The sequence below is a fragment of the Oncorhynchus nerka genome, linkage group LG13, assembly GCF_034236695.1.
Source record: "Oncorhynchus nerka isolate Pitt River linkage group LG13, Oner_Uvic_2.0, whole genome shotgun sequence".
Lineage (NCBI taxonomy): Eukaryota > Metazoa > Chordata > Actinopteri > Salmoniformes > Salmonidae > Oncorhynchus > Oncorhynchus nerka.
Genome location: NC_088408.1, coordinates 36,942,661 through 36,957,990, shown reverse-complemented (window position 1 = coordinate 36,957,990; position 15,330 = coordinate 36,942,661). Strand labels below are relative to the sequence as shown.

General features: G+C 45.0%; 1 protein-coding gene across 6 annotated transcripts in view; it reads left to right on the top strand.

Annotated features, from left to right (window-relative positions):
* The window catches only part of lama2 (laminin, alpha 2), a 138,774-nt gene that overhangs the window by 36,742 nt on the left and 86,702 nt on the right, over positions 1-15,330 (top strand). For all 6 annotated transcript variants that reach the window (XM_065026395.1, XM_065026400.1, XM_065026399.1 and 3 more), the window contains exons 11-12: positions 398-538; positions 3,410-3,586. In XM_065026395.1, the coding sequence (XP_064882467.1) occupies positions 398-538; positions 3,410-3,586 (318 nt within the window). The remainder of the gene's footprint in view (positions 1-397; positions 539-3,409; positions 3,587-15,330) is intronic.

Below are 15,330 nucleotides of genomic sequence, written 5' to 3'. Positions count from 1 at the left end.
GCTTATTGTTTTTCACATTCGTTATTGTTTAATGACTTTTGTCTACTTCTGCTTGTAGTATGTGATCTTGGGAGAGAGGGAATGTCTGTCCCAGGGGTGTGTGGGCTGTCACAGTGTGTGAGTGCCTGTATAGCACATCCTTCTCATCCAGATGCTCTGTGTGTGTGTGTGTGTGTGTGTGTGTGTGCGTGCGCGTGCGTGTGTGTCTGGGTGTGTCTTTTTGTGTGTGTCTGGGTGTGTCTTTGTATGTGTGTCTGGGTGTGTCTTTGTGTGTGTGTCTGGGTGTGTCTTTGTATGTGTCTGGGTGTGTCTTTGTGTGTGTGTGTGTGTGTCTTTGTGTGTCTTTGTGTGTGTGTCTTTGTGTGTGTGTGTGTGTGTGTGTGTGTGTATGTTCCAGGAAAACGTAGAGGGGGAGAACTGCGACCGCTGCAAACTGGGTTTCTATCATCTCCTGGGCGAGCGTCTCCACGGCTGTGAGAAGTGCTACTGTTTCGGCGTGGCGAGTGACTGCTCCGATTCCCACTGGACATACCATAATGTATGAGACTACGCCAGGCCTCACTCTCTCATTTTCCCCCACAAACACAACTCATTAGTGCCTCTTGCCTGGCGCTGTGCTGCAGAGTTAACCCTCTACGGGCCGGCCTTATTAAAACAGGGTGCTGATGGCTGGGCTGATGACAGGGTGCAGTGGAGGAGGAGGCAGAGCCACACGCACGCACGCACGCACACACACACACACACACACACACACACACACACACACACACAGCCATAAATCCCACACACTCTGACATGTTGGCAGGATGAGGTTGGCGAGGGTCAGAGGTTAATGATCTGCGGAGGGTGATTGTGGGTAAACAGGGTGGTGGGTAGGGTGGCGATATAGACAGGCGGGGGAGGTAGAGAGGAGGGGGCAGTGGAGGAAGACCGGTCACTGGATTATAGGGCCTGATCTACGGTGGGATACTGCATGTGACAGACAGCCACACATCTGTCTACGCAATTAACCTGACCTTGAGTTCTCCCTTCAAACCACCATTCTTTAACCACTATGTGTGGTGAGGGTGGTGTGGGGGGGATGGTTTGAGAACGTGCGTTTGCGTGTGTGTACTTGGCCGTGTGTGTGTGTGCGACCATGTGTCTGAGGGAAGATAGAGGACACGGTGTGTGCATGCGTGCGTGCGTGTGTGTGTGAGGTCTAATCTGTTTGTGGAGAAGACCATTTTCAACCTATATGACACAAAGGAATAAGTCATATTAAGACCAAAGTGGGACATTATCAGAGGAAAGGTTAATCAGCCTGGGCCTTAATGAACATGTACCTCTCTGTACCTCTCTCCATCCTAATGACCTGTCCCTCTCTGTACCTCTCTGTACCTCTCTCCATCCTAATGACCTGCACCTCTCTGTACCTCTCTCCATCCTAATGACCTGTCCCTCTCTGTACCTTTCTCCATCCTGATGACCTGCACCTCTCTGTAACTCTCTCCATCCTAATGACCTGCACCTCTCTGTACCTCTCTGTAACTCTCTCCATCCTAATGACCTGTCCCTCTCTGTACCTCTCTGTACCTCTCTCCATCCTAATTACCTGCACCTCTCTGTACCTCTCGCCATCCTAATGACCTGTACCTCTCTGTACATCTCTCTATCCTAATGACCTGTACCTCTCTGTACCTTGCTGTACCTCTCTCCATCCTAATGACCTGTACCTCTCTCCATCCTAATGACCTGTACCTCTCTGTACCTCTCTCCATCCTAATGACCTGTACCTCTCTGTACCTCTCTCCATCCTAATAACCTGTCCCTCTCTGTACCTCTCTGAACCTCTCTCCATCCTAATGACCTGCACCTCTCTGTACCTCTCTCCATCCTAATGACCTGTACCTCTCTGTACCTCTCTCCATCCTAATGACCTGCACCTCTCTGTACCTCTCTCCATCCTAATGACCTGTACCTCTCTGTACCTCTCTCCATCCTAATGACCTGTCCCTCTCTGTACCTCTCTGTACCTCTCTCCATCCTAATGACTTGTACCTCTCTGTACCTCTCTCCATCCTAATGACCTGTACCTCTCTGTACCTCTCTGTACCTCTCTCCATCCTAATGACCTGCACCTCTCTGTACCTCTCTCCATCCTAATGACCTGCACCTCTCTGTACCTCTCTCCATCCTAATGACCTGTACCTCTCCATACAGGTCATTAGGATGGAGAGAGGTACAGAGAGGTACAGGTTCATTAGGATAGAGAGAGGTACAGAGAGGTACAGGTTCATTAGGATAGAGAGAGGTACAGAGAGGTACAGGTCATTAGGATAGAGAGAGGTACAGAGAGGTACAGGTCATTAGGATGGAGAGAGGTACAGAGAGGTACAGGTCATTAGGATAGAGAGAGGTACAGAGAGGTACAGGTCATTAGGATAGAGAGAGGTACAGAGAGGTACAGGTCATTAGGATGGAGAGAGGTACAGAGAGGTACAGGTCATTAGGATGGAGAGAGGTACAGAGAGGTACAGGTCATTAGGATAGAGAGAGGTACAGAGAGGTACAGATCATTAGGATAGAGAGAGGTACAGAGAGGTACAGGTCATTAGGATGGAGAGAAGTACAGAGAGGTACAGGTCATTAGGATAGAGAGAGGTACAGGTCATTAGGATGGAGAGAGGTACAGGTCATTAGGATGGAGAGAGGTACAGAGAGGTACAGGTCATTACACACACACACACAAGGTTAATGTAAAAAACATGAGGAAAAGGCACTTTATTCCACATTTGAGAATATTCACTTGGCAGATCTATTGAAGAAAAAAATGAGAGCGACTAGAAGAAAAAAAACATGATCATAGCCTGGCAAGGGGAAGCGTCTGTCGTATAAATCGCAGGCTGCCAGACAAGAGTGTTCATTGTGATTTAAGGAAGAGGGAAGCCGAGTGGTGTCAAACCATGATGTATTTTCCTCTGCCTCGCACATAAAGAATATAAATCACAGAAAAATATCTCAACCAAAATCGGACTGTGGAATATGTTTTTCGATACTTATCTCGACCCAGGAAGAGTCGTCTCTGTGTTCATTGGAGGGGAAAAAAATAGCAAATTAGTTTTTTGGGATTGTCACAGTTTTAATGACAGTTGATGGCAATACGTAGGCAACACTACATGGTAAAGCCAGAAGCAGAATATCTCAATATTTAAAGGGACAAATCACAAATCAAAGAAACCTTTTATTTCGTAAACAACAGGTGTAGACTAACAGTGAAATGCGTACTAACGAGCCCTTCCCAACAATGCAGAGAGAAAAACGTTCCTCCATCATAAGGGTTACATAACACTGCCATAACAAGGACATATCATAGTGTCATAAACAGTGAGACGCTTTCTGCATGCATATGCTATGTGTTTCTGTTCAGGAGACATCCATGGCCGGCTGGTCCCTCACAGCAGAGGATGGGGAGGGGAAGGTGTGGCCCGCCGCCAGCAGAGACAAAGACAGGTCCCAGACACTCAGGATCGATAACCAGGAAGCCAGGAGACACCTTCCTGCTATCTACTACTGGAGCGCACCTGGAGAGTACCTGGGCAACAAGGTCAGCCCACAACAGCCCTCTTTATCACACACCACATACACACACACACACAAACTATTGTTCAGTCTTAAGTTTGACTCTTTATTAGTTTCTTCCCTCTTATCCTCATAGCCTTTGCATGTCTTCCCATCCCATTGTTTCTAACTCATTATTTTCCTCTCACTGCATTCTGGGGGAAAGCAATGCTTCGCTCCATGAACTCTGTAATAATATATTTTTTCTCTTACAAACGTCTTCAGGCATGACGATTTACTCTGCTCTCCCTAATGTCAAAAAGGCACATCACATCATTATGAGCTTTATATAGGGGTCCACAATAGGGAACTAATGTATGTGTGTGTGTGTGTGTGTGTGTGTGTGTGTGCGTGCGTGCGTGTGTGTGTGTGTAAGGCAGTCAAGCAGGATTTCAGTAAAAGGATCAGACACTGAAGCAGAGAATTCTCTCATGCTAACGTGACGCTCAAAGCCCAACACAATTACTCCTGTACGTCCGTGGTGCCATGTTTCATCTCGTGATTTATCACCATTGTGACATGCATTAAAAGTGACAGCCTCGTTTCTAATGGAAAAGAGAAATTGTTACATTTCGCTCCAGTTCCTACCAGAGTTTATGACGGCACACGGGTCTCCTTCTTTCGGGCTTTATGCATTTGGGGGAGGCTTGTTTCTGTTTACTATGTCCTTCCCTCTCCAAATAGAGTTAAAATCAAATCCAATTTTATTTCTCACATGAGCCGAATACAACAGGTGTAGTAGACCTTACAGTGAAATGCTTAATTACAAGCCCTTTATCAACAATGCAGAAAAACATTTATTTTATTTTTTAAATTAGATAAGAATAACAAATAATTTAAGAGCAGCAGAAAATGACAATAGCGGGGCTATATACAGGGGGTACCGGTACAGAGTCAATAGCGGGGCTATATACAGGGGGTACCGGTACAGAGTCAATAGCGGGGCTATATACAGGGGATACCGGTACAGAGTCAATGTCAATGTACGGGGGACACCGGTGTCGAGGTAATTGAGGCAATATGGACATGTAGGTAGAGTTATTGAAGTGACTATGCATAGATAATAACAGAGAGTAGCAGCAGCGTACCTGATGGGGTAGCCATTTGATTAGCTGTTCATGAGTCTTATGGTTTGGGGGTAGAAGCTATTTAGGAGCCTTTTGGACCTAGAATTGGCGCTCCAGTACCGCTTGCCGTGCGGTAGCAGAGAGAACAGTCTGTGACTAGGGTGGCTGGAGTCTGACAATTTTTAGGGCCTTCCTCTGACGCCGCCTGGTGTAGAGGTCCTGGATGACAGGAAGCTTGGCCCTGGTGATGTACTGGGCCGTACGCACTACCCTCTGTAGTACCTTGCGGTTAGAGGCCGAGAAGTTGCCATACCAGGCAGTGATGCAACCCGTCAGGATGCTCCCGATGGTGCAGCTGTAAAGTCTTTTGAGGATCTGAGGACCCATGCCAAATCTTTTCAGTCTCCTGTGGGGCATTAAGTTTAGTCGTGCCCTCTTCACGACTGTCTTGCTGTGCTTGGGCCATGTTAGTTTGTTGGTGATGTGGACGCCAAGGAACTTGAAGCTCTCAACCTGCTCCACTACAGGCCCATCAATGAGAATGAGGGCGTGCTCGGTTCTCCTTTTCCTGTAGTCCACAATCATCTCCTTTGTCTTGATCACATTGAGGGAGAGGTTGTTGTCCTTGCACCACACGGTCAGGTCTCTGACCTCCTCCCTATAGGCTGTCTCATCGTTGTCAGTGATCAGGCCTACCAATGTTGTGTCATCAGCTAACTTGATGGTGTTGGAGTTGTGCCTGGTCATGCAGTCATGAGTGAACAGGGAGTACAGGAGGGGACTGAGCACGCAACACCTGAGAGGCCCCCATGTTGAGGATCAGTGTGGCGGATTTGTTGTTACCTACCCTTACCACCTGGGAGCGGCCCGTCAGGAAGTCCAGATTCCAGTTGCAGAGGGAGGTGTTTAGTCCCAGGATCCTTAGCTTATTGATGAGCTTTGAGGGCATTATGGTGTTGAACGCTGAGCTGTAGTCAATGAATAGCATTCTCACATAGGTGTTCCTTTTCTCCAGGTGGGAAAGGGCAGTGTAGAGTGCAATAGAGATTGCATCATCTGTGGATCTGTTGGTGCGGTATGCAAATTGGAGTGTGTCTAGGGTTTCTGGGATAATGGTGTTGATGTGAGTCCTGACCAGCCTCTCAAAGTATTTAATGGCTAAAGACATGTCATTTAGGCAGGTCAACTTAGTGTTTTTGGGTACAGGGACTATAGTGGTCTACTTGAAATGTGTCGGTATTACAGACTCAGACAGGGAGAGGTTGAAAATGTCAGTGAAGACACTTCCCAGTTGGTCAGCGCATGCTCGGAGTACACATCCTGGTAATCCGTCTGGCCCTGCGGCCTTGTGAATGTTGACCTGTTTGAAGATCTTACTCACATCGGCTGCGGAGAGCTTGATCACACAGTCATCCGGAACAGCTGATGCTCTCATGCATGTTTCAGTGTTACTTGCCTCGAAGCGAGCATAGAAGTTATTTAGCTGATCTGTTAGGCTCATGTCACTGGGCAGCTCTCAGCTGCACTTCACTTCGTAGTCTGTAATAGTTTGCAAGACCTGCCACATCCGACGGGCGTCGGAGCCAGTGTAGTACGATTCAATCTTAGTCCTGTATTGATGCTTTGCCTGTTTGATGGTTCGTCGGAGGCATAGCCGGATTTCTTATAAGCTTCCAGGTTAGAGTCCCACTCCTTGAAAGTGGCAGCTCTACCCTTTAGCTCAGTGCAAATGTTCAAATCCATCGCTTCTGGTTTGGGTATGTACGTACAGTCACTGTGGGGACAGCGTCCTCGATGCACTTATTGATAAAGACCGTGAATGATGTGGTGTACTCCTCAATGCCATCGGAAGAATCCTGGAACATATTCCAGTGTGTGCTAGCAAAACAGTCCTGTAGCTTAGTATCTGCTTCATCTGACCACTTTTTTCCTGTTCGCTTATGGTCGGAATACAGCTCATTGAGCACGATTTTAGTGTCAGCATTGGTCTGTGGTGGTATGTAGACACCTACGAAAAATACTGATGAAAACTCTAGGTAGATAGTTTGGTCTACAGCTTATCATGAGATACTCTACCTCAGGCGAGCAAAACCTTGAGACTTCCTTAGATATTGTGCACCAGCTGTTGTTCATATATGGCCCTGTCCCACCTCACTCAAGCAGGTCCAGCTTTTCCTCGGGTTTGCCAATTTGTACAGGTGTTTTATACACAACTTTGGTGTGGTGGCACCTCTCACGGTCCTGACCCGCAAGTCCCAGACCCGTTTTTGCTGGACCCCCAAGGCTGACAGGGCATTCATGGAGCTCAAGGTACATTTCACCTCTGGACCCATCCTCGTTCATCCTGATCCAACTCGTCCCTTTGTGGTGGTGGTGGATTCCTCGGACACCAGAGCAAGGGTGGTCCTTTCACAGCGGAACGAGGAGGACAGGAAACTGAACCCATTTTCCTTTCTCTCCAAGTTGTTCTCGCCAGCGAAACGCAACTACGATGTAGGCAACCAGGAGCTCTTGGCAGTTAAGTGGGCTCTTGAGGGGTAGAGACACTTTTTGGAGGGGGCACCTCATCCTTTCGTGATCTGGACGAACCATAAGAATTTGGTCTCCGTTCAAGAAGCCAAGAGGTTGAACGCTCGCAGGCTAGGTGGGCTCTGTTTTTTAACAGGTTCCATCTCAAGCTGGTAAGGACCAGTCCATGCTCTCCCCCAACACCTGCTCCTCCGCCCCCTTGACTTGTGGATGGCTGTCTGACCTACATGGTCCGGCATCTGTTGGAGGCTTGTCGGGTCCGATGGACCCTGCAGTACCTGGTGGACTGGGAGGGCTACGGTCCCAAGGAGCGGGAGTGGGTGCCTGCCGGGACATCCTGGGCTGGGTCTTGTTAGAGACTTCAAACAACTACGTGGTGGTCGTCATGACTCTGCGGCTGGAGCCGCTTCTAGAGGGGGGGATACTGTCATGGTTCCTCCTGGCACCAGAGGGCGACAGAGACCGCCCTAGAGACTTTTATTGGACTCAGGTGTGTTTTATTATTTAATGATTGTGTTCCTGTTAAGAGAGGTGTGTTTATGTGGTCCTTTGCAGAAGCTTGAATTGTTTACCGTGTGTGTTCACTTCCTGCGTGATTTTTTCGAGACTTGGTGTTTGTTGTTTTTTCAAGTGTACTGTGATCCTACGGTTACCGCATCTCAGTAAAGTATTATGTTAATCTTTAACCACTGATTCCTCGTCTGGTCGCTTCTCTGCATCTGGGTCCAAACTTACCACGTCACAAATATAGCCCCCATAAAAGAAATGTGTACGGCTGTATATTCACTTGTTTGACATATCAGTGGAAAAATGCATCTTAATTGCTGCCTATTCCTTTAACTTCTAGAACTGATTCTTGACCACGTATATCCTGCTTCTCCATTTAACAGGGGATGTGGTGACACATTTACAGGACATAATAAAACCCATAAACCTGCAAACAAATCTCAAATTAACTTTTTTAGACAGAAATCTCCACGTGTTGATTGACTATTGCCCTTGTGCCGAGGGCTGCCTCCTTGCCTCCCCTGGCCAAGCAAAGTGAAAGGAATAGCACCAATTACTGCGGCTGCCTCTTCACTGAGTTGTGACCTATCATGGGTAATAGACTATTATGATGATAAATGAACCCATCTCGGTAGCGCTTGCCTGAGTACACACTTCAGCACTTTCTCCCAGTGAGGAGCGGGGGCCATTACCCCTCGCCTTCAGATTGACAAGGCCGACGGAGCGCCGAGTGCCCAAGAGAATATGCATGGGTGGGTGCCAATGATTGTTTTACCCATATGAATGTATTTATTTACTGTGTGTGTGTGGGGGGGGGGCTTCATTTGTGGGCTGGGCCCCCTGTACGAGGTAGTCTTGACTGGGGACCTATAGACTAGAGACTGAGAGAGCGCCACCTATAGGATTCTAACAGAGCTCTGAGTAGACACTGTTATACTGTGCTCCTCTGTCCCACTTGACAGTAGAGAGGAGGATATTCAGCCACTTCTAGCCTGTACCAGACGGCAGCTCCAGACTGCACGCTGTGGCTAACACACCGTGGTCGTCCCTCCACTCCCTCTACTCCCTCCACACTGCAGGGGCAGAGGCTGCAGGGCACAAACGGCCCCATTTCCAGGCTCTGCCACTTAAATGTCTGATGAACTGCAACAAGGAAGCCTCCAAAGCTGCCTGCTCATTCAGCAGATACTGGAGCTTTTTTCATAAGTGGATCGTCTTTTGTTTGTCGGTTTGTTTAGAGGTTTTTTTTTTTTAGAACAGAACTCTATTATAAATGTGTGGGTTGCTTAGAAACAAGATGTGTGCTTGCTTATACAGTACTTGCCAATTATTTTAATGATACTCCAACTGTTTTAGTTAAATTGCTTAGTTCTTCTGATCTACGTCTACCCCAAATACTTTAGAAAAACATGGCGGAAATGTTTCCATAAAGCACAGCAACCCAAACAAATGGTATTGGTTACAGATGGACAAGCAAGTAGGGAAATTCTTGTAGCTTTTGAGTCAGCATTTAGTCTCTGCCCCAGATCTTTTCACTTTGGACTGTCTCATTGGGGCCAGTTAAAGTGTTCCCCAGATGTCCGTGTTTCCAAGCCCTAGTTTTGGATCATCACCCACTATACACAAACAAAACAGGACCCCATATTGGAGGCAGTCAGAGGATCTGAGCAGAGCCCCCTCTTTATAGCATTCCTGTGGGTGGCCGGTGGGAAAACACATTGATGCCTCCTGGATATTAATGTCAACAGAGCCAGAGCTCGTAATGGGGGAACAGATGTCAGGATCTACGGGTTCCCGGGGTCACGGTGCGACTCTTCCCGGGGTCACGGTGCGACTCTTGTTTTCAGAAGCTCAGCGGAAGGTTGGATGGTCTGTTGTTCATTTCCTGAAAGATGGGCCCTGATTACCCCCTCTGTTTTTGTCTTTCCCGCTCTCTCGCTCCATCTTTTGTCTGGGCATATTTGGTGTGGGATGGCTGGCAACTCTGTCTCTCGGTCTCTGTTTTAACACGGCCTCCCCTGTGATGTATAAAAGTGTATCCGAACCCCAAAGTCCTCTCTTCGCAGCGCTCTCTTTATTTGTCCTGTAACTCAATCTGTCCTCGTGTCGCAAAATACAATTTACTATGGTTGTTCAGAATCAGCCACTGTGCTCCAGTAGGATTGTGAGATATACGATTGTATCTGAGGAGCTCTTGTTATGTGTCCCAGACAAAGACATCCTACTGCGACATGGATGGTTTATTGATGTGTGTCCTGTTGTGTGTTTCTGATACTATTTAGAGGAGGATTATAACTTTGCCACGAGTGGTGTGCTGACGCATGCTTTTGCTCCTTAACAAAAGGTTTCATTTCCCTTGCTCCTCCCACCCACAATGCACTTTACCTTCATAGACCAGCCCCTTTGTTCCACAGAGGATGAAGTGTTCTCAATGTGAATTGGATTTATGTGAAATAAGACTTTAGCTCAAACCTTCTCCAAAACCCCATGCTTAGGTACAATAGTAACATTTAATATTTTTGTTGGTTGTCTGCCCAGCTATGCATGAATTATATCCTAAATGGATAGACATCAGCGATGCCAAAACCAATGACAACACAAATGAATAGATGTTGTGCTTTGGTGCTGCTGAAGTGAGCTCTGGGTGTATGTAGCTCCCTGCTGTGGCTGGTCTTCTAACCAGGGTGTTGATGGTGCTTTTATTTATTTATTTAACTAGGCAAGTCAGTGCAGAACAAATTATTTAAAATGACGGGCTACCCCATCCAAACCCTAACCCGGGCCAATTGTGCGCTGCCTATGGGACTCCCAATCACGGCCAGTTGTGATACAGCATGGAATTGAACCAGGGCCTGTAGTGACGCCTCTAGCACTGAGATGCGGTGCCTTAGGCTGCTGCGCCACTCGGACGCCCCATAGGCTTCTAACCAGGAACAACTCTGGTCCCTAGTTATATCCTATACAGGTCTCTTGGTCAGGGAAAACTCAGGGCCCCTCTGATAAGTGCTGAGTGGGAAGTGGTTTGCCCTCCAGGTCCAGTCTAGTCTTAGGTTCTCCCAGGTCAGATAACGACAGGGCCTTTCATTCAACACAGCAAAGCCCCACGAGCTCCCTGCTACAGCCTCAGCAGGGGGCCAGGAGAGGAAAAGAGAGCAGCTCAATAACACCAAGATAAGAGGGCCCCTTTCTAGCAGGAACAACACAACACACATCTCTGCTTTGTTTGGAGAGCTGGAGCCAGAGGAGAGAAGATGAAGCAGAAAGAAAGAAAAACAAAGATACACAAATACAAAGGAGGTTAGGCTGTCCTGGATCGGAGAATGTGTGCTCAACTGTACAGACAAGACGCCCTACATTTTAGGAATGCAGTCATCATTGGAACAAAACACACTTGTGGCTGTGGCAAACTAGGCATCCTAATCTTCAAGAGCACAGTGCCTGTAACTGTGTCCATCTTTAAGGATCTTTGTTTAAAAGCTGATTGTAATGCGTCTTGTCTAGTACAGCCTCGTCAGTATTACTGCCAGGCATGGGTAGTGTGTCCCGCTATAAAAACCTGTCCCTTAACGATCATTACACACAGCTCGTAATGTCACCGAAGAGGAGTGGAGATTTGTTGGTGGTGTTGGGTCATTTCACACTTCACTGAGTTTTAAAGGGGACTCTAGATCATTTTAGCTAAGTATTATATCCAAGCTAAGTACTAAAGCAATAACTCCTATAACCCTCACTATGCATGCAGACCTAATCTCGGTCCTTGTCTTTACATGTTATTAAACTGTAAAAGTGCATTTGATGGCGGTAAGACGTTCTGTTCTATACAGTGCAAGTTATCATATACAGTCGTTATACACATACAGTTGAAGTCGGACGTTTTACATACACTTAGGTTGGAGTCATTAAAACGTGTTTTTCAACCACTCCACAAATGTCTTGTTAACAAAATATAGTTTTGGCAAGTCGGTTAGGACATCTACTTTGTGGATGACACAAGTCATTTTTCCAACAATTGTTTACAGACAGATTATTTCACTCATAATTCACCATATCACAATTCCAGTGGGTCAAAAGTTTACATACACTAAGTTGACTGTGCCTTTAAACAGCTTGGAAAATTCCAGAACATTATGTCATGGCTTTAGAATCTTCTGCTAATTGACAACATTTGAGTCAATTGGAGGTGTACCTGTGGATGTATTTCACGGCCTACCTTCAAACTCAATGCCTCTTTGCTTGACATCATAGGAAAATCAAAAGAAATCAGCCAAGACCTCAGAAGTTTTTTTATTGTTGACCTTCACAAGTCTGGTTCATTCTTGGGAGCAGTTTCCAAACGCCTGAAGGTACCACGTTCATCTGTTCAAACAATAGTACGCAAGTATAAACAGCATGGGACCACGCAGCTGTCATACCACCTAGGAAGGATACGCCTTCTGTCTCCTAGAGATGAACGTACTTTGGTGCGAAAAGTGCAAAACAATCCCAGAACAACAGCACAGGACCTTGTGAAGATGCTGGAGGAAACAGGTACGTATCTATATCCACAGTAAAATTAGTCCTATATCGACATAACCTGAAAGGCTGCTCTGCAAGGAAGAAGCCACTGCTCCAAAACCACCATAAAAAAGCTAGACTACGGTTTGCAACTGCACATGGGGACGAAGATCGTACTTTTTGGAGAAATGTCCTCTGGTCTGATGAAACAAAAATAGAACTGTTTGGCCATAATGACCATTGTTATGTTTGGAGGAGAAAGGGGGAGGCTTGCAAGCCAAAGAACACCATTCCAACCGTGGAGCACGGGGGTGGCAGCATCATGTTATGGGGGTGCTTTGCTGCAGGAGGGACTGGTGCACTTCACAAAATAAATGGCATCATGAGAGAGGAAAATTATGTGGATATAGGGAAGCATCATCTCAAGACATCAGTCAGGAAGTTAAAGCTTGGTCGCAAATGGGTCTTCCAAATGGACAATGAACCCAAGCATACTTCAGAAGTTGTGGCAAAAAGGCTTAAGGACAACAAAGTCAAGGTATTGGAGTGGCCATCACAAAGCCCTGACCTCAATTCTATAGAAAATGTGTCGGCAGAACTGAAAAAGGGTGTGCGAGCAACCTGACTCAGTTACACCAGCTCTGTCAGGAAAAATGGGCCAAAATTCACACAACTTATTGTGAGAAGCTTGTGGAAGGCTACCCAAAACATTTGACCCAAGTTAAGCAATTTAAAGGCAATGCTACCAAATACTAAATTAAGTATATGTAAACTTCTGACCCACTGGGAATGTGATGAAAGAAATAAAAGCTGAAATAAATCATTCTCTCTATTATTCTGACATTTCACATTCTTAAATAAAGTGGTGATCCTAACTGACTTAAGAAAGGGAATTGTTACTTGGATTAAATGTCAGGAATTGTGAAAAACTGAGTTTAAATGTATTTGGATAAGGTGTATGTAAACTTCTGACTTCAACTGTACGAACACCCCTTGCACTATCTTCACAAGAGAATACAATTTTATTTTCCGTACCTATCTACACAACCTACTCCCCATTTCTAAGTGAAATCATAAAAAATAAAAAAATCCAAGTTAATAAAGAGTAAAGATGTATTTATTGCATTGTCTTCACACCTTTTTTTAACCAGGCAAGTCAGTTTTGAACAAATTCTTATTTTCAATGACGGCCTAGGAACAGTGGGTTAGGTTAACTGCCTGTTCAGGGGCATAACGACACATTTGTACCTTGTCAGCTCATTGGTTTGAACTTGCAACCTTCCGGTTACTAGTCCAACGCTCTAACCACTAGGCTACCCTGCCACCCCACCTCAGGGGTAATACTTGGTGGAAGCATCTTTGGCAGCCATTACAGCTGTGAATTATTTTGAAAAAATGTGTACAAACCTTGCACAACTCTTACGGCCTATCGAATGTCTGCACCCCCTTGAACCTTTTCACATTTTTCACATTTCCCTACATATCGACAAACCTACTTCACATATTCAAAGTGAAAGAAAGTTGTAGAACTAAAATATCATAATTGGATAAGTCTCCACTCACTTGATGTAAGCACCTTTGGCAGCCATTACAGCTGTGAATAATTTGGAATAAGATTCTATAAACTGCACAACTGTTACGACAACATACAGTATATCCATTGTTTTTGTCAAAATTGCTCAAGCTCGTAAAATTTGGTTGGGAATCAGTGATGGACAGCAAAATTCGAACCCTTTCTCTGATTTTCAAGCAAATTTTAACAGGACTGAGACTGGACCATTCAGGAACACTCAACACCTTTGAGAAGCCATTCTGGTGTGTCTTTGGCATTACATTAAGTGTAATTGTCTAGCTGAGAAATACAACTTTATCCCAGGGTTAGGTTTGCAGAAGTCTAAGGAGGGTTTTCCTCTAACTTTTACATGGGCTTTGCTCCTTTCAGATTCATTTTCATCCTAACAAACTCCTCAGTCCCTGCCAATGACAAGCATACCCATAACATGATTCTGCCACCACAATACTGGAGAATAAAGGGATTTTTACTCTGTGTTGTCTTGTAATGGATTTAACCCAAACCAGTGGTTTTTAATTTAGGCCAAAATGTTAATTTATATGACATGTCGTCGTGCAGTATTACTTAACAACCTTGTTGCAAACAGAATGGATGTTTTGAAATTGATTTTTTTAACACAGGCTTTCTTATTTTCACTTTGTCATGCAGGCCAGTAATATGGACTGAATGCAATGTTATTGATCCCTTTGTATTTTCAAGTATTGTGTTGGCAGCATGATGTTATTGGTATGCTTGTCATTGGCAAGGACTGGGGAGAATGTCAGGATGAAAATAAATCTGAAAGGAGCAAAGCCCAGGTAAAAAGTTAGAGGAAAACCCTCCTTAGACTTCTGCAAACCTAATTTCTGGGATATGACTAAAGAGTTAATATGGGTGATTTTTCCACAAACAGACAGGTATTCTTTTCCCCATGGTAGCAAGATCTTATCTATTCTTTCGGGATATGAATTAGAACATTATCTAGATCCTCTATGAGGCTGTGGAGGGATTCCAATTGTGGGTTTAAAAGAAAACATTAATCGTCAGCGTGCAATGACACTTTTGTTTTTAAGCCCTGGATTTCTATCCCCTTGATATTACTGTTGGATCTGATTTTTATAGCATTTCAATGGCCATAATAAATAGATATGCAGATAGTTGACAACCTTGTTTTACTCCACTTGACAGTATAATGCTTTCTGAGAAGTAGCTATTATTTACTATTTTACATCTAGGGTTACTATACATAACTTTAACCCATTTTATAAGACATTCTCCGAAATTGAAATATTCCAGGCATTTATACAGCATATAAATTCCAGTCGTACTTAATATATATATATATATATATATATATATTCCAAGTCAGCTATGAATACCAGGTCTGGTTTCTTGGATTTTTCAGTGCTCTATTGTTTCCAGGACTTGTTTAATATAATCTCAAATTATCGTCCATGTAAAAAATCTGTCTGATTAGGATGAATAATATCTGACAATACCTTTTTAATCCTATGCACTATTTATTTGCTATAATTTTTGCATCACAACGCTATATGTTGCCCTAAGAGTTGTGGAAAGTTG